The following is a 25,728-nucleotide window of genomic DNA, read 5'->3' on the forward strand; positions in this document are numbered from 1 at the left end:
AGAGAAAAACTGGTAATTTGCATCTTGTCTGTGGACATAGAGCGTTGCCTTCTTCATTTTCTAAGCCGTTCCAAATGGCTTTTGAAACTAGGTACTATGTAAATTATAAAGTAGATGCAATTTTGTCTTTTGATATGTCCGTTTGATCCCAATATTAGTGAAATGTCCAAATGATCAATATAGAAGAATGGAAAGAGCATTACAACATAATTAATGAAGATCAGAAAGTATTTGTTTGGAATTGCAATGTTTTGATCTTGTGAATCACCTTTCCCCCATATCTGTAACAGAGGTGTATTATCAATAACACTCATCGCCTGGTGGAACTATGTGTGGCCAAGTTGTCCCAAGACTGGTTTCCACTTCTAGAACTTCTCTCCATGGCCTTAAATCCTCATTGCAAGTTCCATATCTACAATGGTACCCGTCCGTGCGAATCCGTGTCCTCAAGTGTTCAGTTGCCTGAAGATGAACTCTTCGCTCGTTCTCCAGACCCTCGCTCACCAAAAGTGTGTGGTTTGTTATTTTCACAATTCCCTGTTACAGTTGCTTTGCTGTGCCACAGAACTTTAAGCGATCGAACCTCCTAGCAACGTAGGGAAGAATAATGTAATATTGCTCTTCAAGAGGTCTGCATTATTTTGTGTTTGGGGATTTCTTTTTCCACTTTATTGAGGTATAATTGACAAAATAGCTTTGGACTGGATTTTTTTAAGCTTTCACTATGTAGTTAGTCCCCATTGTTCTGCCCAGCCTCTTGGGAAATCGTGCTGATTTGGGTTAGTATAAAGCAAACCGTATTTTTCCTTTTAAATACTACTCTGACCAAGGCTACAATTATGTCCAAGATTTCGACTCCAAGATCAAGTATATCCTATAAGTGTCTAATGTGTCGTAAAAGTAAAGTTACAGAAATGATAAAGCAAAAAGAGTAAAACATCAATATCAATGAAATAGTATACATAAATGCAATCACGTAAAAGTTCTCTGATGTAAATTTTTTATATCGGCATAAACGGTGTATACTTTAAAATATACCCCTAACTATATAATTCTTATGTAAATATTATATAATTAACAATACAGTTTTAATTTTTAGACATTAGGGAGACATTTTTAATATTGTGGGCCCTATAAATAGAAAAAAACAGCCAGGAAAATTTCAATTTATGCATATGATGGGTGGGTTTATTCTGTTAGAAGTGAAAATGGTCACAAGGTGTGGAATTTAGAGCTGAGGTTTTCTGATATTCCCCACGGCTTGTATTATTGCCACTTCCGGTTTATTTGTGCTTGAGCAAACCAAATTAATTTTGAAATGGTGGCAATCTCCAAAATATACCTGTATTCCTGTCTTTATTTTAGTTTATTTTTTCCTGTGTAGGTCAATAATAATCTGTAGAGACTTACAGGGAACAACTCAATTTAAGATGGATTCTAGTTAAAGATATTTTCTCTTTCTTTCAAGCCTAGCTCTTGAGTATTAATAATTACTGAGTATTCCTAATTGCTTACACATACATTGCAGCTGAAAACATGGGGAGATTATATCAGCCTAATGGTTTCGTCCCGATTACTGAGGTAAAAATACATCACATCAGTGTGCGTGTGTTTAGGGTTGCTGGATGCCGAGAGGCACCTGGTGAATTAATTGTTTTGAATTAGCTTATAAGACCAAAAAAAAAGGTAGGAAATAATGACTTTATAGAAATACAACAGTTGATTTATTAGAGAAATTTCGTTAATTTAGATTCTCATAAAATCACATCAGAACTACCCCGAGCTCCAGCCTATTGTCTTTTTAAATCAGTTCCCTTTTACTTAGCATTTTTCACTTTTGCTAGACATGGCTTTTGGTTTTTCGATTGTGGCAGAAATTATTTTGCTTAGGGCTTAGTGGAGAAACTGGCTCTTATCCTCCCCTCAACGGCTTCTGAAATGTGGCCTTTAAGAAGAAGGCACGGTATCAGGTCATCATGTGTACATAAATGTTTAGACACATTTGATTCTTAGATCTCTAACATTTTAATTCACTTAAGTTTTCACATGTAAGCATGCCTTTAGCTACTAGTACATCCCCGTTGGCATTTTACTTTGAGTCGCTGCTATTTCTTTGGGAAGCAGTTGAAAGACAATCTATACTATTACATCGTGGTGCCTCTAAGATGAGAACTGAGTGCGTTCCCATGAGTCAGCAAAAGCATCAACCTGCATGTTCTAGTTAGGAGAATCAGATCATACCAGGGATTGGTTACCTGTAACAAAAAATGAATTCAAACATCTTAGTTACTGAATATATCGTGTGTGTGTGTGTGTGTGTGTGTGTGTGTGTGTGTGTGTGTAAAGACTCTCTTATCCTCTTAGATTTTTAAAAATATGTTTTCAGATGATAAAAAGGTATTTTCATATGATGGGATCTATGAAATCAAAGTCTGGCTTCTAATTCCTGTGCACCAGCTATATTGGTCTGAGCAGACAGCTGTGCCTTAGTCATGAACTCTCTCCGGCTTCTTAGGCTTCTGTGTCTCAGCGTTACTGTGAGCATGTGCAGTATTTTGTTCTGTTGGGCTTTTTTAAGATGGTTTTACATAATAATTTTCTTTTATTGAATTTCTTGCTTCTAGTATGTTTCAGTCAAGAAATGACTTCAGATAGTACTTTTGCCCCTAAAGGCAGGAAGTTAACTTTCTTCATTAACTGTATTGCAGGGTTGGCTAGTGGATCTCCTCAACAAATTCGGCACTTTAAATGGGTTCCAGATTTTGCATGATCGTTTTATTAGTGGATCAGCATTAAATGTTCAAATAATTGCAGCTCTTATTAAGTAAGTTATGTTTTAAAATAAATCTTCAGTGCATTCTAGAAATTGCTCGATAAATTGAGTTTCTCTTTTCAAGTATGGTTTCTTCTTTAACTGATAACTTGGATTTTTTAAGTTAATATAAATAGTCAAGTTCAGTCTTAGTTGCTTGTAAGAAATCACGTATTACAAGAGTAATCCTCATTGCCTTTCTTATTTCAGACCATTTGGACAAAGCTACGAATTTCTCACTCTTCACACGGTGAAAAAGTACTTTCTTCCAGTCATAGAAATGGTTCCACAGTTTTTAGAAAACTTAACTGATGAAGAGCTGAAAAAAGAAGCAAAGAATGAAGCCAAAAATGATGCCCTCTCAATGATTATTAAATCTTTGAAGAATTTAGCGTCAAGGGTTCCAGGACAAGAAGAAACTGTAAAAAATTTAGAAATATTTAGGTTAAAAATGATACTTAGGTAAGATATTTACCTCTTGAAACAATTATTTATTGGACACTTAGAATCATACTTACTGAGTTTCTTTTACAGATTATTGCAAATTTCTTCTTTCAATGGAAAGATGAATGCACTGAATGAGGTTAATAAGGTGATTTCTAGTGTCTCGTACTACACTCACCGGCATGGGAACCCCGAGGAGGAAGAGTGGCTCACAGCTGAACGAATGGCAGTAAGTCCTTGATTTTCCTCTCATGAATCTACCCAAGGCAAAAGATAGAATAGCTCTACTCAAAGTCAGTGTTTGCATTTCAGAGAAAACCATGAAATTGAGAGGTGTTTGGATTGATTTATGACTCTGCTAATCCTGATAATTTTTTGCAATAGCATAGTTTATTATTTGGTAACTAGAGGCCCGGTGCACGAAATGTGTGCAAGGGGTTCGGCCCTCGCAGCCCAGGCTTCATCTGGAAGGTCACCTGGACAGTCATTCTGCTGTCCGGGCTAATTAGCGTGTTCTTTATTATGTAGGATGATATGAGCATCTTAGCACACCTGTGGTCAACTTACTGCTGAAGTAATAGCTTGTTGGGCGGGGTTGGTTGAAAAGGAGCATATAAAGATCATCTTGGAAATAGATTGGTCAGTATTTGGTACTTAAAGATTTTCAAATAGGAAATACAGTTGCTAGAATAAGATCTACATGATTTACTGTTTGATCGTTTTAAGCACTTAACATTTATATCATTTTGACATTGGAAGTTTAGGAAACCTTATTTACCATACATGTTTGTATATATGGCATTTTCTTAACTATTGCTAATTAATACTGCTTGTAATTTTTAAAAATTTTTATTCAGCTTATTTAAACTTAAAGGGGGTGGGGGATAAAAACAGTTCACCCATTTCTCTTATCCCCTGCCTCTTGCAACCACCCATCTGTTCTCTATGCGCTTTCTTTGGTGTGTTTTATTTGTCTGGCTTATTGTACTTAACGTAAGCCCCTGGTTGTCACAAACGCCAAGGTTTCATTCTTTTTGTGTGTGTGTGTGGCTGAATAATATTCCAGTGTGTGCACCAGTTTCTTTACCCACTCCTCTATCAATGGGCACTTGGGTTGCTCCCTTATCTTGGCTATTGTACAGAATGTTGCAATGAGAGTGCAGATATCTCTATGAGAGGAGAAGCTCATTTCTTTGGGCAATGTGCCCTCTAGTGGTATTCCTGGATCATACGCCAGTTCTGTTTTTAACAAACGTCTGTCCTTTTTCCAAGCTGGTTGCACAAATTTACATTCCCAACCACAGTGTATAAGGGTTCCTTTTTTTCCATCTCTTCACCAACACTTACTTGTTGTCTTTTCAATGATGCCACTTTCACAGGTGCGAGGTACTAGCTCATTGTGGTTTTGAGTCGCATTTTCCCTGGTGACTGATGTTGAGCATCTTTTCATGGACCTGTTGGCCATCTCGATGTCATCTGGGAAAATGTCTATTCAGATCTTCTGCCCATTTTTAAATTGGATTGCTTTTTTGCTATTGAGTTGTATGAGTTCTATACGTATTTTGGATATTAGCTCCTTAATAGATACACGATTTGCAGTTATTTTCTCCCATCCAGTAGGTTGCCTTTTAGTTTTGTTGATGGTTTCCTTTTCTGTGTAGAAGCTTTTGTTTGATGGAGGCTTGCCTGTTTATCTTTGCTTTGGTTATAATGTAGTTTTTAAAGGAAGTATGCTGCTTTAAAAAGATGGGTCGAATCACCTTAGTGCATACTGTCTGGCAGTACTGGCGAGACCTCTGTGTAAGAACTGCCCTTGTTCTCAAGGTCCCTTCCGTTTAACTGGGGAGAATGATTCGAATGTGATACAAGGTATGTAGAGGTGCCTAGTCATCGGCCCTGGGCTAGGGGTTTAGGTGGGAGACGAAAGGTTTTGTGTGTGTTGTCTGTCCATTCAGGTCTCTTTAAAAGCTTCTGTTTAGTTCCTGCTTTAAGACGATTTCCGAATTGTGTTTAGGAATGGATACAGCAGAACAACATCTTATCCATTGTCTTGCGAGACAGCCTGCACCAGCCACAGTACGTGGAGAAGCTGGAGAAGATTCTTCGTTTCGTCATCAAAGAAAAGGCTCTGACCTTACAAGACCTTGATAATATCTGGGCAGCACAGGTATGGAATGTAGAATAGTGGCTATTTGAATTTTAAAAGAAAGAAAGACGTTAATACTAAGGAAATAGAGTAGTTGGTAATATTAATATATTTAAATGCTTATTGTTTACAGCGATCCTGTCAGGAATCTTTTTGAAATAGCCAATAATATTTTTTAATAAAAATATATAACATTATCTACGGGATGTATTTGGTCATTGTGGGTGGTTTTAAATAAGAGGCACACTGTGAAATAAGGAATGTCTATTAAAAGAGTGAAGGACATCTCTAATTGGTTTCTTCAAAAACAATACAAAGAAAAAGGTCACTGTGAGGAGTGAGATCACTAGATTGTTTATAAAAATCTATAATCAAAGGATTTCTAGTTTCTCAGAAAACGTTTTTATTTCAGGGCTGGAAACTGATTGTTTTTCTCCTACATGCAGTGTTAAAATTGGCACATTAAATTCAATAACGAAGGTTCGCGTAAATTCCCATGCATATCAAAAAATTAAATTGTCAGGTTTTAGATGGCAGTTTCAAAGTATTTAAAATGTCACACATTTTTTATGTTCGTGTTTACACAGATGGAGCTGGGAATACTTTATTAATTAACTAGAGGGGGTGGGGGGGAGGCACAGGAGGGCTCCAGGGCATGTCAGGCCCATCTCTCCCAGTCCCAATCAGCTGGACCCCAGCAACAAGCTAACCTACCAGTCGGAGCGTCTGCCCCCTGGTGGTCAGTGCGCGTAATAGCGACTGGTGGAATGAACCGTCAGACACTTGGCATATTAGGCTTGTATTATACAGGATGGTTGTCAGCAGGCCCTATACACTCCTTCCCTGCTGTTCAAAGTCTCTGGTTTTCTTTGGGTTTTCACTAGGCGGGGAAGCACGAGGCCATTGTGAAGAATGTACATGATTTACTGGCAAAGTTGGCCTGGGATTTTTCTCCTGAACAACTCGATCATCTCTTTGATTGCTTTAAGGTAAGAGTTAACATAAATTAAAGGAGCACCATTTTATTTTTAATAAATTTCATTCATTAGATCTGTGAGTTGTTCTAGATCAGTGGTTCTCAACCTTCTAGCCCTTTAAATACAGTTCCTCATGTTGTGACCCAACCATAAAATTATTTTCGTTGCTACTTCATAACTGTCATGTTGCTACTGTTATGAATCGTCATGTAAATATCTGATATGCAGGATGGTCTTAGGCGACCCCTGTGAAAGGGTCGTTCGACCGCCAAAGGGGTCGCGACCCACAGGTTGAGAACCGCTGTTCTAGATAATCACTTTGAAGAATTCTGTGCTCAGCCATGTTTCTGTGATGAATATATAGCTAATCTGGGGACAGTGTAAGCAGTGAGAAAGAAATACGTTGTTTCATGTCATTTAAATGTCTTTTCTAGGCGAGTTGGACAAATGCAAGTAAAAAGCAGCGGGAGAAGCTGCTGGAGCTGATTCGTCGTCTTGCGGAGGATGATAAGGACGGTGTGATGGCGCACAAGGTGCTGAACCTCCTGTGGAACCTGGCCCACAGCGATGACGTGCCCGTGGACATCATGGACCTGGCCCTCAGCGCCCACATCAAAATACTCGATTACAGCTGCTCCCAGGTGAGCGGGTGCCGCTCGGCACCTTCTCTCTCTCTCCCCCTCCCTCCCTCTCTCTCTCTCTGGGGCTCTTCTTCACAATTAGGGTGGCTTAGCTACAGAATAGTCTCAGGTTATTCCAATATTATTTTTGAAGCAATTTTCAAGGATTGACTTACTTTGTTCGTATAAGTTTACGTCCTCTTCTTAGGTGTCTGTCACAGTTTGGGGTATCATCTGAAAAGCATTTTAGTCTCCTTGGGAGACAGGCAGTACAGCCCACACAGGCCGTATGGTGGTGGTGGTTTGTTACATGTATGATGCTGAAGTGCCACTTTCAACCAGATCATGAGATAGAAGATATTAAAGCTGGGTAGAGACTTCAGATGGTGAGGGAAGTTAGGTTTTCTTTGCTTATAGAGAAGTTAGAAAAAAATAATAAAATTTCCTAAACAGCAAAGCATTCAGTGCCTTTTCCTGCGAACAAATGGCACAACAGCTTCCCTGCATTCTAACTTGTGGTATATGTATCCTTTTAATTCATGCATGGACATTGCTGAACAACCAGTTTCTCACTTAATTAGAGCTATTTGCTACACCGATGAACTGAAATTTCAGTAAGAGCTGAAATAAGCTCAAGTAGGTGTGTGTGACAGATGCTACTGTTTTTGACTCTGCTTGCTTGTGACCGTTCGTTAAGTATTTATTTAATATAGAAACCAGTAACTGGAGACACACAAAACAATTCGAACTTAAAATTAAGTGCGCAGACCTGCATTTCTGATTATTATTGACTGGGGAAGGACTAACGTACATGAGGTATGAGAAGTAAACATGGTACATGAAATAACGTTGGCTCTAACTGTGCTTATACACGTTTCTGGCCCTTTCTCTCCTTGTGTGTATGTGGACATGTCCTTGTTTTTATTTGTGGTGAAACTTAGTTGCCATACTATCATTGGCAAAAATATCCTCAATGTTCCTCGGTGTACTAAAAGCAAAGCTGTGTAGTGTAACCATCAGGGTTCTCTGTTATTGCTGAATTTTATTATTTGGTAGAATCTCTAAAACCATTGATACAGCTCAATGCCCACTTCCTGGCAAATGTTTCAAATCCCAGTTTCTGTCAGTGTGCCTAATGCTTCGTCTCTAGACCTTTGTGTAGCTAGCTATAGCTGTATCCGAGTCTCTGTCATAGCGAACTTTTCTAATGTCTTACTTTTTAGAGTTTTGATAGTAAATGTGAAATAAACATGTACTTAAAGCAACTTTTCAAATTATCATTGACCTCTTTACTGCAGTTACGGCATAATGTTTGTGTTGCTAATCATACAAGAGAAGCTCTGTTTTATAATTATGAAAGCTATATTGACCTGTATAAAACATTGAAATCGTTTAAGGACCGTGACACACAGAAGATCCAGTGGATAGATCGCTTTATAGAAGAACTTCGTACAAATGACAAATGGGTCATCCCCGCTCTGAAACAAATTAGAGAAATTTGTAGTTTGTTTGGGGAGGCACCTCAGAATTTGAGGTAAGGCTTTTAACAGAACATTTCAGCATTTTCATTGATGGCTTTTGAAAAGAAACAGCAGCATTATCAGCTGGTAGAAGCAAACAAGAAAATTAGACTGGGCCAATCGGCTGAGAGAAGAGTTTATTTGGAAGAAAAGATTCCTTTATCATAACCACCTCCTTGATTTTACTGATGAGGAAGTAAGCTACAGTTAAGTGATACGTATCACAAGCAAGACAATACTGCCTTCAGGTTCTGGGTTCAGAATTCCCTCTTCCTTCCAGCAAGTGAGCCGGGCAGTTTCATGGCTTGTGCTGCGTCAGTTTCATCTCTCATTTCAGTTTTTCCTTCCTGCCCGTGTCCCTTCCTGCCCGGTGTCTGCCCCTTATAAATATATTACCTCACTTGCTAAATTGTGGTTTCTGAAATAATTTGTCCTTGTATTGTTTGGTTATAGAGTTGGAACTGATAACATGAAAAAGGAAAAGGTGGGAAAAAGAGAGCTGGGTGTAATGCAGAGCGTATTCACAGTGGAATCAGGATTCCTGGGTTATGACCCTTGTAGCCAAACAGTCATATCATTTTGTCAAGATTCTCTAAACGAAAGAAATGTATTTTCTTATACGTATAAAATTAAATGATTGCCAAGATCTTTTACAACTCTCGATTATTACAATTATGCCTAATACAGAAAAGGCCACGTGTTTTGGTTTTAACACTTGAACTTTGTCTTCTGCTGTGTGTTGTTTTTTTTAAGGCTAGAAAAATACTATGAAATTACAAAAACTATAGGAGTAAACAGTGGAGAAAATTTAAATTCTTTACTGTAATTACAGCATAATTTTTGTGGTGCTAATCTGGCAAGGAGTGTTTCTATTTTATAATTCTGCAAATAGTTATGCAAACTTAAGTGCTTTGGCACTAGTATAACATGGAAGTAGAAATCGGTTATTAAAGTAAACGCCCATTGGTGTGGTAGTGGAGAATATTAATGTATTTTGTGTGTGTGTAAAATAATAATGCTATGTTTTATTTTTTGAGGCATTGTTTTCTTTTAAATTGCTTGCCACTAAAGTTAAATGGCCAAAAGTACGCTTCTATTATGAAAGAACCCATTTGAAGTTTTTCAGTTAGTAGCTAAGAATTGAGTATATAAGCTCTTTTGATTCCAACAGAATTAATTGCCTAATTATATTGTTAAGTTCTTCTCGTTTCAGTCAAACTCAGCGAAGTCCCCATGTATTTTATCGCCATGACTTAATCAATCAACTTCAGCACAATCATGCCCTAGTTACTTTGGTAGCAGAAAATCTTGCAACTTACATGGAAAGCATGAGACTGTATGCTAGAGGTATGTACTACAAGCTAGCGGGAATTATGGGAAATGACAGCAACTTCCCTTCCCAGCTAGGGGCGGGGTCAGCATTAATTACCTTCAAAATGACAACGGATATATTTTGTGTTCCTTTCTTAGCTTATGACCCACTTTCACTTTCCTCTTAACTCTTACACGCTCTTAACCTCCCGGCCAGCCTTTCAAGGCTCTTTCGTCTGCCTGCCCCACTCTCCTTGTTAAGCTTTTTTCCTTCCCTGCCTGGAGGCTGTGAGCACCTGTCCTACAATTGTTTATTGCCTTCTTGGGTACATACTTGACTCATTTTCATCCTTTGTGTCCTTAATACCACCACCATTATCTTTCCAGGAAAATTTTTTTGTCTAAGTCTGTGTTCCATTAAGTGCCTCGATTTATGAATTAAAAATTCGCAAGTAGGGAGATGCAAGGCTACAAGAATCCACATGTTTACATGGGTTTCAAAGTGTGAAGTTGCTTAAACATGTCACTGTTGAGTTTCCTGTTTTTGTAACAGCCAGTTTGTAAGTGCCGCCATCGGTGGAGCTCCGTTTCAATGCCCTTTTGCCCTCTGACAGTTGTATTAGAGTCTGTGTGCTGGAGTTCAGAGGTATTCTTAGTACATATTTCTCTCTCTTATGCCATATTCATAGCACACACACACCCCAAAAAAACCCACACAGAAACTGTCCTATAGGCTCAAGTTTGTTCCCATAGCCATGGAAAGGAAACGGTATATAACCAATGTTGGAGGTAGAATTGAACATGATGGTTACTGAACATACCATTTCTTGACATTTTATAGTAGACTTTGCAGAAGCCGATAATACATATTTTTAAAATATATTTTATTGATTTTTACAGAGAGGAAGGGAGAGGGATAGAGAGTTAGAAACATCAATGAGAGAGAAACATTGATCAGCTGCCTCCTGCACACCCCCTACTGAGGATGTGCCCGCAACCAAGGTACATGCCCTTGACCAGATTCAACCCTGGGACTCTTCAGTCCGCAGGCCAACTCTATCCACTGAGCCAAACCGGTTAGGGCCGATAATATATTTGTACACTTAGTCTATAGACGCAAGCGGCGGGTCTTTTTTAATTAAATTCAAAATATCGTGGCAGTTAACTGGTTAAAATGAGGGTGTTTTTAATGCTCATTATTTGAAGAGTATATTGGGTAGACTCTTTGCATTGTGTAAAATCCCAATATGCCTATGAAACATGAGAGCTTTGCTTAACATCTATATACATTCCTATATAAAACTCAGATAAACATAAGTGAAATTGAGGGCTAACATCAGCTTCCACAATTCGCTGATATTCTCAATTTCTGATAACTATCTCACCAATATTACTATCCTGCCCATATTTCACCACTAGCATCTTCATCTTTGGAAGAAAACATTTCTCAGTGGTATAGTCAGCTGATTCTACCTCCTCTTTTAACATTATTTAGCTAAAGTAATAAACTTACTAAAATCCTTAACATTTACTCATGTGTTCTTACTACTAGTGCCTTCAGGCACTGGTGCTTACCAAGTTGTTCTTTTAAAGTCTTTTTATGTGAATACAACACAGGATAAAACCACCTTTCTGTTTTCACTCAAATTTTAACTCATTGGTAGGATTGCCATAGACCTTAAAACTTTAAAACTCTTAGGAAAAAACATAGGAATAAATCTTTGTGGCCTTGGGTTAGGCAAAGCAACATTTTTAGGGGAGAAAACGTGATATATTGAACTACATCGAAATTTAAAACTTCTGCAAATGATACAATCAAAGTAAAATGATAACCCAAGAATGGGAGAAAATATCTACAGATTATGTATCTGGTAAGGGACTTGTATCCAGAATATATAAGAACTCTTACAGTTCAACAGTTAAAAAACAACCCAATTAAGAAACAGCAGAGGATCTGTGTAGACATTTCTCCAAAGATAAGCACATGGCCATTTGGTGCATAAAAAGATGCTGGATTTCGTTAGTTACTGGGGAAATGCAAATTACAACCACAGTGAGAAACTGTACACCTACGAGGATGACAAATGAAACAACAGCAGGTGTTGGCAAGAATGAGGAGAAGTTGGAGCTTTTGTACGTTGTTTGCGGGATTGTAAAGTGGTGCAGCCACCTTGGTATACAGGTTGGCAATTCCTCCAAGTGGTAAACAGAATTGATCATACAGTTTACTCCCAGGTAATTTATATACCCAGGTGAAATGAAAACATAGTTCCATGCGAAATCTTGAACGTGAATGTTAGCCAGAAAAGTGGAAATAACCTAAGTGTCCATCATTTGATGAATGGATGAACAATATGTTGTAAATGCATACAGTGGAAGGCTATTTAGAATGTTACAACATGCCTGAACCCTGAAAAACGTTAGCCTAAGTAGAAGAAAGCCAGTCACAGAAGACCACATATTTTAAGATTCCATTTATATGAAATGTGAGTCTCTTTTTGAGATGATGGGGAATCTTGTAGACTGAGGGTAGGTGGTGATACTCAAATCTTGTAGCTTTGACTATACTAAAAACCATTGGGTTACACATATTAAGTGGCTAGGTTTTATGGTATTTGAATTGTGTATCAATTACAGATGCTTCTTAAAAGTGACCTTTTCTCATGAGTTCTGAAATGGATTCTAGACAGTTTGGCAGTTTGTAATGACAAGAACCAATTTATGTTAGCCTTGGCCAGAGACACGAGTTAATTTAGTCTCATCTACTTTTTCCTGTTTTCAGTGGGATCTCTAATGGCTGGGCAGCATGATTCAAAAATGGGCCGTCTTGCCCGGGCCGTGTGGCTCAGTCTTCATTTGCCCGCTCACTAATCACAGGATTTGTTTGGAGCTGAATGTTTACAAGGAAACGCACCACCATCTTTGTTTTCACAGCCAGGAAGCTTTTTTATAACGAAGTATGGGCCTCTCCATTCCCGTTTAGCATAGAGGGATCTTTCTTATTTACTTTTCTTCATCATTTGGGTCCCAGGTCTTGGTAAAGTGCTGCCACCTGAATAAAAGGGGCGGGGGGGGGGGGGGATGCTAAAACTAGGGGGCAAAGAAACAAGACAAATTACATAGTCGCAAAGTAGCTCCCCACAGATGAGCAGTTACGAAGAGAAACCTGGTCAGTAATTCTTTTTATAGCACATTTAACAGATCCTTTTGGTTATGTATAAGGAAAATTTATTTTTGTGGGGAAAATAGGAGCTGACTCAAAATCACCAATAATTAGTAAACTTCACGATGCCTTTTAATGTCAAGTTAATGACTTTGTAAGTGATGTCATTTTCTTTGGTTAAAGTCTCAGTGATGTGGGTGTCGGAATACGTCATACATGATTTTCTTTTAATTTGCAGACCATGAGGACTATGACCCACAAACTGTAAGGCTGGGAAGTAGATACAGTCACGTTCAAGAAGTCCAAGAGCGGCTGAACTTCCTGAGGTTTGTGTCAATCAATCACTGTGGCTCTATGTAAGACACAGATGAGAAAGCCAGCTTCATACGAGGTGTCGCTGGGGTCTTTTTTAGGTGGCCTTTTCCCATGCGGAAATCATTGCCTGAAAGTCACAGGACATCTCCCCATGTGTTTGTTCATTAAACATTCAGAATTGTTGTCTGAGTTTTAACTCTTCTTCTTTGCAGTGCTTGAAGAGAACACGTTTTAAACTTTTATACAGAATTCTGTTCTTAAGCGCAAGTTGCCATCTTTTGAGACAACCCGCTAGAGAACCAAACTGACCGTAATGGCGTCAGAGACACTCAGGAAGTGGGGGCAAAGGGCTGCTGGACCAGCACCCGAAAGAATGCTGGGGTCCTCCGGTGCCTTGTGCACCCCAGCAGCGCTGGCAGAGGCCGTCCCGAGTCACGTGCTAATGTTACTCGGATGGGGTTCCTTAAGCCAAAGCTAAACGTAGTAGCAGGCTGAGTTTGCTCAGTGGTGTTTGGTTTTCAATGACTTTATGTATAGATTGCCTATATGTATAGATATCTATAGATTGCATCTTGGGGTAAACACGCTGTAGCTCTGATGGCTCGTTTTTTCCGTTTTTCCAAGATTCTTGCTGAAGGACGGCCAGCTATGGCTGTGCGCCCCACAGGCGAAGCAGATCTGGAAGTGCCTGGCCGAGAACGCCGTGTACCTGTGCGACCGCGAGGCCTGCTTCAAGTGGTACTCCAAGCTGATGGGGGATGAGCCGGACTTGGACCCTGACATCAACAAGGACTTCTTCGAAAGCAATGTGCTCCAGCTCGACCCTTCCCTCCTAACGGAAAACGGCATGAAATGTTTTGAGCGATTCTTCAAAGCTGTGAATTGTCGAGAAGGAAAACTGGTAGCAAAGAGGAGAGCGTACATGATGGATGACCTGGAGTTGATAGGGTTAGACTACCTTTGGAGGGTAAGTGAAACATGTATGTGATGGAGCTTTTCCAATAGGGAAGGAGCCCCAATTCTGCATGTAGATGACATGTCTGTGTCTTCCCTGGCGCTTGTCCCAGGAGGTAGTGATAGCTCATCTTAATCATAAAGGGGGAAAAAAAGATTTACTCTCTTAGCAACTTTCAAATATTCACTCGGTATTACTAACTTGTCAGCATGCCGTACATTACATCCCAAGACTTGGCTATTTTATAGCTGGGAGTTTGTACCTTTTGACCACCTTCACCCATTTTACCCACCTGGCACCTCTGGCAGCCACCAATCTGATCTCTGTATCTATGAGTTCGGGTTCTTAATTTGTTGTTTTAGATTCCCCATGCAAGTGAGATCACGTGGTATCTGTCTTTGTCCAGCTGACTTACTTCACTGAGCGTGATACCCCCCAGGTTCCTGCATGTTGTCACAGTGTGCTGTTAATTTATCATTCCTGCCTTTAAAAACCTGACCTGGTCACAGCAGTGTGTATATATAATTTTTACATGGAATCTTTTTCTGCAAACTAGCCTAAGCTCTTTATTGTGGTATTTGATTATTTAGATTTTTGGATTAAGCTAGGGGTTTGCAACATTTTTAAATAGTTAAATTTTTCAGTTATGGTTGACCTGTTTTCAGCATTTTTTTAAACAGCAGAAACCCTTTTTTTAAATAAAAATGTACACACTACTCCACAACGTAAAACTAGTTGAAGCGCGGAAGGAAAGCCTGTGTACTTTTTCTCCTCAGTCCCTTCCCCAAGCCTGTTACAGGGCTCAGCCCTAAGTCACCTCCTCAGAGCCCCAGACTTCTGCATCTAATTTCAATGCCACTGGCATAATGAGGTGAATGATAAAGATCTGAAGAAGTTACTTGGGGCAGGTGAAATAGGTAAAGGGGATTAAGAGGTACAACCTTCCAGGTAGAAGTCCTGGGGATTTCACGTACAGCACAGGGAATACAGTCAGTGTTGTAATAACTTTGGGGACAAATGGTAACTAGACTTAACCGTGGCGGTCATTTCGTAATCTATACAAATAGTCACTAATGTACACCTGAAACTAATATATATTGTATGTCAATAAAAACAATGGTCTTGATTAAAACGTATGATGTCCTTAGGAAAATGAGTCTTCCCTTCAACAAATTTCTTTATTCAAAGACTTGCCTTTATCTTCTTTATTTTGGTCTGTTTTCTCACTTAATTGTACTTGGTTTTCTTGATTATCGAAGTCGGTGTATCCTGAAATTATTGAATACTATATGAAAAATAGCTGAGGGGATGGTTTGAATTGAAATGGCCAACTAAGATATCTTTTTGATCCTAGGTTGTGATTCAGAGCAATGACGATATTGCCAGCAGAGCTATAGATCTCCTTAAAGAGATATACACAAACCTGGGGCCAAGGCTACAGGTCAATCAGGTGAGGACTGACGTACATTCAAACATACACAAATTGAAACTCTGGTTGAAGAACTCTTTTTCCTTTAAAGAACTTTAATTTAGGATTAACTAGGAATTCTTTTGTTTCAACTCTTATAAATATACCTAAAATATTTGGTCCCTATTTCTCTCGTATAAAATGCTGTCTAAATGAATCTTGTCCTAATAATTATCGTGAAGTGATCATTTTGAGTATGATTATGGCAAGAGATTGTGACTGAATTTCTTTTGATTCTAACACCTAATCCTGAAGTTTTCTTTTTGAGTATCTAATTTATGCTTATATGACTCTTGCTTCCTTTGACAATGCATAGCATATTTTATTATCAGTATAGACTCCTTGGCTAAAGATGATCATGGTTAATTGACGGCTACCCTTAAATGAGTTGTTGCCATCTTTGATTGGAATAAAGTTTTATGTGTGCCTTTAATTTTTACATTTCAAAGCAACTTGAACTGTCATATTTGACCCGTTATTTGTAGGTGGTGATCCATGAAGACTTCATTCAGTCTTGCTTTGATCGTTTGAAAGCCTCCTATGACACGCTGTGTGTGTTGGATGGTGACAAGGACAGTATTAATTGTGCAAGACAGGAAGCTGTTCGGATGGTTCGAGTGCTAACCGTGCTGAGGGAGTACATAAATGAGTGTGACAGCGATTACCACGAGGAAAGAACAATTCTGCCCATGTCAAGGTTAGTGACAAAGTGATCCACCAGTGCTGTTGCTTAATGCCTTGGTATTTCCTAGCCAGTGTGGCTCAGCTGTTGAGTGTCGTCCCGTGCACCAAAAGGTTGCTGTTCGACTCCCGGTCAGGGCGCTTCTCAGGGTTGGGTCAGTCCCCTGATGGGGTCCACGCAGGAGGCAACGGATCAATGTTTCTTCTCGCATTGATGTCTCTCTTTCTCTCAAATCAATGTACCAGAAGAAAGCGTTGGGATCTTGACCATGAAGAACATTATTTGCATCTTTTAAAATCTTTGGTTAATCCTAGACCTCTTTTTGTTTTTCGGGATCTGTTTTCTGTTTTAGTTTTTTGTTCGCGTTCTCACTCGTCAAGTTTGCTCTCTTGTTTGTTTATTTTTGCCAATGACTTATTTTCTGGTAAGTGTTGCAGGACTATTTCACAGTTAAAGTGTTTTGATGCCATTCATTTACTCCGTTAAAAATAATGGCATAGTAAGATGAGAGAGTAATTGGAAAGGACTTTTAAAAGGTGCTTTGACAGAGAGCCAGAATAGCAAGAACATTTCCAAGCAGTCTACCACCAGTTCTTTTATGGTCTCACCATTTAGTAAATCAAATAGTATTTATTATTTAGAGATGTTTATAGAATGAGTGTCATCAGTGTTTATTTTAAAAGATTTCTCTTTATGAAATCGTTCTCTTTGTTAATCATGAAATTATTTACAACGGCTCCTTATTTTTACTTTTTGTATCTTATCTGCAATAATATTTATACTAATATAAACATCATTTTGAGGGGATGAATTCTGATATTAAGAGTTCTTCAGAAAAAATGAACACCTTAGCATTTTTGTTGGTGCTCTCAAGATAAAGTTACCTTCCACATTTGCAAAGTCCCAGTGAGTTGGGCTTTATAGCATTAAAATAAGTTACATGTTTACTCATGTCTCTGTGTTAATTTCTTATAAACTAGATGCTTCATTTTCTGCAACCATAGGTACAAGAGTAGCAACAATGGAATGTTGTGTTTTTAAGATCACTTACAGTATTTGTAGTTCAAAGGAGCAGTAAGTTTTTATGTTCAAGACCCTAAAAATAACTAGCCTTAACTCACTTTCTCTGGTTTAATTAAAAAAATAGTCAATATTAGATTTGTAGCTTTATTTTCTTTGCAAGAAGATTTGCAAGTTGCTGAATGTGACGATGTTTTCTCTCTTGTTCCCCCAGAGCTTTCCGTGGTAAACACCTCTCTTTTATAGTCCGGTTTCCGAACCAGGGCAGACAGGTTGATGACCTGGACGTGTGGTCCCACACAAATGACACGATCGGTTCCGTGCGGCGGTGCATTCTCAATCGCATTAAAGCCAACGTAGCCCATACAAAAATCGAGCTCTTCGTGGGCGGGGAACTGATAGATCCTGCAGATGATAGAAAGTTGATTGGACAATTGAACTTAAAGGATAAATCGGTAAGTATCTATGAATACCAAACTTTTCAAGAAAATCAAAGCCGAGGCTATCTTTATTTCCGCAGTCAACATTTCATTCAGTAAATGTGAATTGAGCATCTGTTATGTGTGAGGCTCTGTATTAGGTGTTGGAATTATAACATTAAATAAAACAGGCATCGATATTACAATGTAGGTAGAGGAAAGGCTTTCTAAAAACTAATCGTATGGCTATTTTAGACAACACTTAGAAAAAACATAGCATGTAGGTTTTTGTTGGTGTGTTACTGACTTAAGTCTTGTGTGTTTTCCTTGTCTTTGATACTAAATACTATGTCATTTGCAGCTAATTACAGCCAAGCTTACACAAATAAGTTCCAATATGCCTTCGAGCCCTGATAGCTCTTCTGATTCCTCAACTGGATCTCCTGGAAACCATGGTAACCATTACAGCGATGGGCCCAACCCAGAAGTGGAAAGCTGTTTGCCCGGGGTGGTGAGTAGCTTTGAGTTACTGTATGCCAGGCACTGTGCTAGCCTCTTGGAGAATAAAGACCTATATTGAATAGGGTGGTTTTTTTCCTGGAGGAGCTTGTAATTTACTGTGCCTAAATATCAAACAGCTTTATAGTTAACAGTGAACTTTAGAGTGGATCCCTCTGATATATGAGAGAAATCGTTTAACAAAATAGTAAAAAAGAACTCACGTAGCAATTATTGGAGGCGGCTTGGACAGTGTATTTCTTGAAGGATTTGTAAAGGTGGGAAGAGGGGAAGGCAGACTGTTTTAAAGACTAGAAATGGCATAAGCAGAAGTGCGGCAGTTAACAAACAAATGTATTGGGCCTTCCTGGGGAGGTGTAATTTACAGGTGAACGTTTTGTGTGTTTTGTATTCTAGATAATGTCACTGCATCCCAGATACATCTCTTTCCTTTGGCAAGTTGCAGACTTAGGTAGCAGCCTAAATATGCCATCTCTTAGAGATGGTGCAAGAGTGCTTATGAAACTTATGCCACCAGGTAAGATTAACAAAAAACAAAACTAAAAATACTGCTGATAAAGTACATGCTGGCCAATAACAGGATGTATTAGCAACTTCTGTTCGTAGATGGAACACGCCTTACAGCATAGGCCAGAGCAGGAGTTGGCGATCTTCAGTCAACTGCCTGATTTTGCAAAGCCTGGGAGTGGGTGGTTCTCCCTCCCCCCCCAAAAAAAAAAAAAACCACAACAAAACAAAACAAAACCTCTTTCAGATAGAATTCATGGACAGGGCCAGTGCTCTGCTCACTTTCGGGCAACACCCTGTCATTGTACAGGTTCTCCAGAAGCCTAGAGCTTCTTTTACATCGCCATCCACAGGGATTGTATGGTCTCGCATTAGCCCATTTATTGAATCCCGCCTCATTGTAATGCCATTTTCCAATACCCTCCAGCCACCAGCTTGATGCTTGCCCCAGGACTCCAGAATCCCTGGTCTTATTTTTAAGAGCATAATGCCACCAGGTGGCAACAGTGAGCTCTGGCCAGGCAGCTCCAAGCAGGGAAACTTGAGGGCGCTTCTTTTATTTTTCTTTCCATATTTTATATAATCAAAGTATAGGCCTAGATTTGAAATAGCCAGCTTCGAAAAGGCCAGTAATGACTGTACTATAGTATTTAGATCAGAGACTTTGGACTCAACCAGACTAGTTCAAATCCTGGTATGCAAAACGGAGCTAACAATAATAACTATTTGATATATGGTCTGGTGACTGGGACGTAATCAGTATTCAGCAAATGTTAGCTTCTTTTCTGTCGCTTGGTTGCTACACACATACACTCAACACTCAAAGGAAGCAGGGGTCCTGGCTGGTGTGGTCCAGTGGTTGAGCATCAACCTATGCACCAGGAAGTCATTGTTGGATTTCCAGTCAGGGCACATGCCTGGGTTGTGGGCTCAGTTGGAGGGAAGAGCTTGCCATTTTTTCCTTTTTGTTATTTTCATTAAGAACTTCCTTTTGAAGTGTCTTGTGTTTTTTTTCAGTCTCCAGTGGCTGGAGGGGGGGCTGGAGGACATGTTGATTTGAAGTCTGAGTAGGAGGAGCCTGCTTCCTTACTGGGGTTTGGTTGGCTGATGAAAGAGCCCTGGTTTGTTTATTTACTTACTTAGCCATTCTTTAATCCAGATCTGGTTATGTCTTGTGAAGTTGGAGCCTATAACTGAACTGATTGTTACATCATACTAAAGTCTTCAAAATATCAAAAGTGAACTGCTTATGCGTGCATGACGGATGTTTTGTCTTAGCCTGTGTCTCTCTCCTTTTCGCAGATAGCACAACAATAGAAAAACTGAGAGCGATTTGCTTAGACCACGCGAAGCTTGGAGACAGCAGCCTTAGCCCATCTCTTGACTCGCTTTTCTTTGGTCCTTCCGCTTCCCAAGTGCTATACCTGACAGAGGTTCGCTTTTTCCTTTTGAATTTTCCCCGCGTTCTTCACATTTGACCTTTCTATGCTAACTCAGAAAAGTTTCTTAGCCGTGGCCATAGGGGAATCGGCGTTATCTTTCCAAGACCTTGAACACAGGCCTCTTCCCTTTCTTTCCCAGGTGGTCTATGCCTTGCTCATGCCTGCTGGTGCGCCTCTGGCTGAAGACTCCTCTGATTTCCAGTTTCACTTCTTGAAAAGCGGTGGCCTGCCCCTAGTCCTGAGTATGCTGACCAGAAACAACTTCCTGCCCAATGCAGACATGGAAACTCGCAGGGGTGCCTACCTCAATGCTCTGAAAATAGCCAAGCTGTTGCTGACTGCCATTGGCTACGGCCACGTTCGCGCTGTGGCGGAAGCGTTTCAGCCGGGTGTAGAAGGCGTGAATCCTTTGACATCGGTAATATGGGCTTTTTAAAAATCTATACTAATAAAAGGGTAATGCGCTAATTATAATTAGACCGGGTGACCAGACATCTTCCAGACAGTTAGGGGGCAACCAGGCCGGCAGACAGGCGAGCAGTTAGGAGCCAGCAGTCTCACCCACCGTGCATGAATTGCATGCACCAGGCCTCTAGTCTTCTAATAATAATAGATGGTCATTTTTAAAAGTTTAACTTCTGAGCAACACTTAAGTATAAAGTTCAAAGGTAAACTATCTCAGGTTCCTTTCCAGTGATGCATTATTTTAGGGGCTTTTTCTGTTAAAGTTTATTTGTATTAAAAGTGCAAATGCTTTTCACTCACTATACTTGGAGAGGCTAGTTCTTCAGTGCCCCCTTAAATCCTGTTTGACTTTCAGTTCTTTTAAACCTAATAAAGTCTCCATATGAGTTTCTTATGGACTTGTATTTGCCCTGCATTAAAGACACCAATGGGAATAAAAAAGTTGTAATTGATTTAGCCTGTTGCCACCAAAAGTTCTCACGATTTGCCAGAATTTAATGCCTGTTTATTAGAGGTGTAACGATGCATTTAATACTGACTAAAATTGGGAGTTATATGCATCATACGTGATGATTTGCTAAGTTACTGATAGTAGATAAAGACATCAGGAATATATTCTTTTTTTTAAGTGGCTTAGGTTTTAATCAGGGAGGTTGGAATGTTGATTAGATATGTGATATTATAATGTCACATATAATTGAGATAATAGCACTTATAATTGTTTTGGGTGTGATAATGGTACCGTGGTTATGTTTAAAAGGACTATTTCCCACCACCACCACCCTTTTTTTTTTTTTTAAGTAGTTGCTGAAATAGAAATGAAATTATATATCCAGGATTTATTTTCAAAATATATCCTGGGCTGGTCTGGGCTGGGGAGGGGATAGAAAGCAAGGAAGGGGCATAGTTAAACAATTTTGGTCCTTTGTTAATAATTTTTGGTGCTTGCCAATAGGCACATGGGCGTTCTTAATACTATTCTCTCCACTTTTGTATATTTTAGAAATTTTTCATTAGCCTCACATGGCCTAAGTCTTACATTTTTTGATCCCATGTTTGTGAGGATAGAAAGCGTGGTTCTGGATTAGCTAACACGTTCTCATCACAGTCCCTGGTGCAGGTGCTTAATGGCATGCACAGGAGGCAGTTCCATGCTTCCCCTCACTTGTCCCCTTTACAGCATTTATTCCGAAAATGGGCCATGTGCGTACGAAGGTACATAATGGTTCTACTTAAACTGTGGAGAAGGGACAGTACAGCTTGAACAGCAGTCAGAATTGCCTGAAAAGAACTCCTTCAAAGTCATCTTTTTCTTGTGGGTTTAAAAACGTGGTTATTCTATTAAGTAAAACACTGATACCTTTCATATTTTTGCACTTCTATTCTGTTACTGATTTTTCTTAATTTTTCTCCTTTTCAAAGAAGAATTTGGTCATCAGGGCCCAGGAGCAGGTCTGCCCAGGAGCGTGCGTGGGAAAGATGTGGAGCAGTTTACAGGGTCTCTAGCTAGGGCTGCCGCCTGTCGGTTCAGTTCACTGCCTCACCCTCACCCTTACAGTGATGCTGAGCCCAGAGCTGGGGCAGGAGCTGGATGGGTTTGGAGTGGGGGAGTCGGAGGGGGGGTGGCACTCTCACGCATAAGAAAGAAGCAGCCCCCCCGGTTGGCGCCGTGGGGTGGTGTCTGTGGAAGGGGGTCATCCCGAGGGAGTGTGATGGGCGAGGAACAAGCGAGTCTGGTTAACGGTTGCCTTTTGCAGGTCAACCAAGTCACGCACGACCAGGCCGTGGTGCTGCAGAGCGCGCTGCAGAGCATCCCAAACCCGTCGTCCGAGTGCATGCTCAGAAACGTGGCCATCCGCCTGGCCCAGCAGGTCTCCGACGAGGTGGGTGCTCGGCTGCTCAAGCTCTGGCCTCCCGGGGTGTTTTTGGGGGGGGTTCTACCTTCGCCCCTCTGTTCATTCAGAATGAACCCTTGTCACCAGTTAGGGCTTGCATTTCCTGGGCCTGCTCACTGCTCGCTTTAGTCACTGTCTTAGACTAGATGAAGCTCCCTTAACATCAGCTTTGTCTACTAGTAATGTCGGTGCTTTATGTACAGTAAATAGCGTGCTTTTACAGTTTCTGATTCAGTGAATTGTATTTTTAAATATGCTTTTATTGATTTTATAGAGAGAGGAGAAGGGAGAGAGAGAAACATCCATGGTGAGAGGGAATCATGGATCAGCTGCCTCCTGCACGCCCCACACTGGGGATGGAGCCCGCAATCCGGGCCTGTGCCTGACCTGAATCAAACCGTGACCTCCTGGTTCATAGGTCGACACTCAACCACTGAGCCACGCCGGCCGGGCTGTAATTCAGTGAATTTTGACAAACGCCTCTGTGTGTGAAACCACAGGCACGTGATCCCATCACTCTCTCTGGGTGCCCCTGTGCGGTCCATTCTCCCTCCACCCCTGGCCCACGTGACCGCTGAGCTTCTGTCACCATATACTAGTTTTCTGTTTCTAGAATTTCATACAGGTGGGAGCAAACGGGGGGTTCCTTTATGTCTGGCTTCTTTCACGCTGAATAATGGCTGGAAGCTGTCTGCGCTGTGGGAGCCATTAGTCCATCCCTTTTTATTGTGGAGTGGCGTCCCCTGGTGAATATTCCACATGGTGTTTGTCCATCTACTTGGCGAAGGCCATCTGGATTGTTCCCCCTTTTTGGTCCTGCGTGAAGCTGCTGTGAACATTCTGGACAAGTGTCTGTGTGGCCATGAGGCGAGGGATGGTGGAAGCACCCCTGTAGTCTTTTTGCGGTTCTTCTGGGAGTTGTATGAGGCCAGGCGGTAACTTGGAGGTGTACTGCGTGGTGCCGCAAGGCCACGTGGGAACCTGAACACAATGGGTTCCTCCTCCTTCCCGAGAAGAAACATGTCTGCTTTTTCAGTGCTTATTCCGCTCACATGCTTCCTACTGTTGTCATTCCTCCCTGTCTCGCAGGCTTCAAGATACATGCCTGACATATGCGTGATTAGAGCAATTCAGAAAATCATCTGGGCCTCCGGGTGCGGGGCTCTACAGCTGGTATTTAGCCCGAATGAAGAAATCACTAAAATTTATGAGAAGGTAAGAGCTATCACAGAAATCGATCTCTTTTAAATAAATGTTAATACTGAATTTGATGGCTTCCATCCTCACTATTCTTCCTCACCACCTTCCTGTCCTGTGGAGATTTGGGTTTAGCCGGCCGTCAGTTGTGTTATAGCATTTAAGTATTTTCCATTCTCTGAGAGTGGTCAGAAGTAGCAAGAGTGTCAGCCAGTCAGGCATCACCTCCAACCTCCCTTAGGTTGAGCAAATTATTTACATAAGAAAGGTGGTGTTTGACTCTGATTTTTCTGTCATATATCCCTGTCCCTGATAGCCACTTCTTCATATTTATTTTTTATAATTATGTATTTGTTAGAGAGGGGTGGAGGGAGAGAGAAACATTGATAGGTTGCCTCCCGTACACGCCCCAACCCAGGATCGCACCTGCCACCTTTCGGTGTGTGGGTTGACGCCCCGACCCACTGAGCACCACCGGCCAGAGCCGCGTGTTTCGAAGGGACATTAAGCTGTAGGATTGCCGTCACTGTAGATCTTCCCTTTTGTGGCCAATGTAACCCTGATTTGCCCGGGATGCATGTTGGTGTCCTGTAGTACATATATGGTACCATATGGTACATGGCTGATTCATTCAGCTAATGTTTGAGTGCTTTTTCTTTTCCAGGCATGTGCTGCAATTGTGAATTTCTTATACAGTCAGATTAGAATTTATTAACTACCTACCCAGACGTATTGTAGGTTGGAAAACCTTCCTTAACATTTATTTATCTAAGAGTTGCTTTAGAGTAAAATGGCACTGCAGGTGCGTACGGGGTGGGACTGGTCAGGGTTCCCTAACTGCGGGACAGAGTGGTTCTCTAGGAAGGAATGGCTGTTGGTGCCCAAGAACACGACTCAGAAGGTCTCTAGGAGTCCAGCGGGCAGAAGCAGGTGGTGTGGCCCGCGCTCCCGCAGCTCCCTGGGAAGGGGAAACACTGGAATTAGACTCTGTTGTCTGCTGTAGTCATTTCCCTACTATTCCAAGAGCTGCAGATGGCGGCTGAGGCCAGATGGTGTGAGTGAGTAGGGACGGGCTGCACGCTGGCTTGAAGCTGTGTATGAACTTTTCCTTAAATGCATTTCTAGATGACTTACCCTATCATTTTACAGTCCAACGTGGGCAACGAGCTGGACTTGGAAGACGAGCAGGTTTGCTGCGAAGCGTTGGAAGTGATGACGTTGTGTTTTGCCTTGATTCCAACGGCCTTAGATGCTCTTAGCAAAGAAAAGGCTTGGCAGACGTTCATTATTGACTTACTGTTGCACTGTCACAGCAAGTAAGTTCCTTTTCGCTGTAAGAAACTTGATGTGAGTTTGTGTGCAGAGGTCATTTATGCTGACAAAATGGATCCCAGAAACCAAAACTGTATTGTCTCTGTAGCATATAAATATTTAGGAAAATGTTATTGAAGCGTGTTTTGCTTAGACCCATATTTGTTTGGTTCTAGTCTTTGCAAAACGCCAACATTCACAAAGTGAAATTAATTTTTCTCTGATTTCAGAATTTCGTTTTACCTAACAGGTATATATTTTAGCCCGTTTTAAAAGTCTAGTTTACAAGATTTTAAATTGAGTAGAGCATTAGTCTCCCATCTTGAATACCTAGCTACAAGGTGTTTGTTTTTTATTTAAGTTGTTAATTCAGTATGATATTCAGAAGGCAGGGTTATGGTAAGAACTTCTGTATTTTACACTGAGAATAAAAACCAACTATTGGCCCTCGTTTGCATTTGAAAAGTATTTAATCAGACATTGTTTTTTTTTATATTTATTATTGAGCGCATTACAGATGTTCCCCACCGCCCCACTCCC

At 40.5% G+C, this 25,728-nt stretch overlaps 1 protein-coding gene across 5 annotated transcripts in view; it reads left to right on the top strand.

The window, feature by feature from the left end:
• USP9X (ubiquitin specific peptidase 9, X-linked) overlaps nt 1-25,728 on the top strand; it is a 56,338-nt gene that overhangs the window by 6,362 nt on the left and 24,248 nt on the right. For 3 of the 5 annotated variants that reach the window (XM_005880872.2, XM_005880874.2, XM_014528877.1), the window contains exons 5-25: nt 291-509; nt 2,709-2,824; nt 3,023-3,274; nt 3,347-3,485; nt 5,271-5,423; nt 6,287-6,391; nt 6,814-7,020; nt 8,397-8,533; nt 9,718-9,866; nt 13,232-13,319; nt 13,933-14,275; nt 15,618-15,713; nt 16,217-16,428; nt 17,648-17,888; nt 18,214-18,363; nt 18,768-18,888; nt 20,181-20,311; nt 20,460-20,738; nt 22,543-22,668; nt 23,770-23,895; nt 25,027-25,193. In XM_005880872.2, coding sequence (XP_005880934.1) covers nt 291-509; nt 2,709-2,824; nt 3,023-3,274; nt 3,347-3,485; nt 5,271-5,423; nt 6,287-6,391; nt 6,814-7,020; nt 8,397-8,533; nt 9,718-9,866; nt 13,232-13,319; nt 13,933-14,275; nt 15,618-15,713; nt 16,217-16,428; nt 17,648-17,888; nt 18,214-18,363; nt 18,768-18,888; nt 20,181-20,311; nt 20,460-20,738; nt 22,543-22,668; nt 23,770-23,895; nt 25,027-25,193 — 3,557 coding nt within the window. The remainder of the gene's footprint in view (nt 1-290; nt 510-2,708; nt 2,825-3,022; nt 3,275-3,346; nt 3,486-5,270; nt 5,424-6,286; nt 6,392-6,813; nt 7,021-8,396; nt 8,534-9,717; nt 9,867-13,231; nt 13,320-13,932; nt 14,276-15,617; nt 15,714-16,216; nt 16,429-17,647; nt 17,889-18,213; nt 18,364-18,767; nt 18,889-20,180; nt 20,312-20,459; nt 20,739-22,542; nt 22,669-23,769; nt 23,896-25,026; nt 25,194-25,728) is intronic. The other 2 variants (XM_005880873.2, XM_005880875.2) reach the window with 1 other exon arrangement.

This window comes from Myotis brandtii, unplaced genomic scaffold (genome assembly GCF_000412655.1).
Source record: "Myotis brandtii unplaced genomic scaffold, ASM41265v1 scaffold657, whole genome shotgun sequence".
Classification (NCBI taxonomy): domain Eukaryota; kingdom Metazoa; phylum Chordata; class Mammalia; order Chiroptera; family Vespertilionidae; genus Myotis; species Myotis brandtii.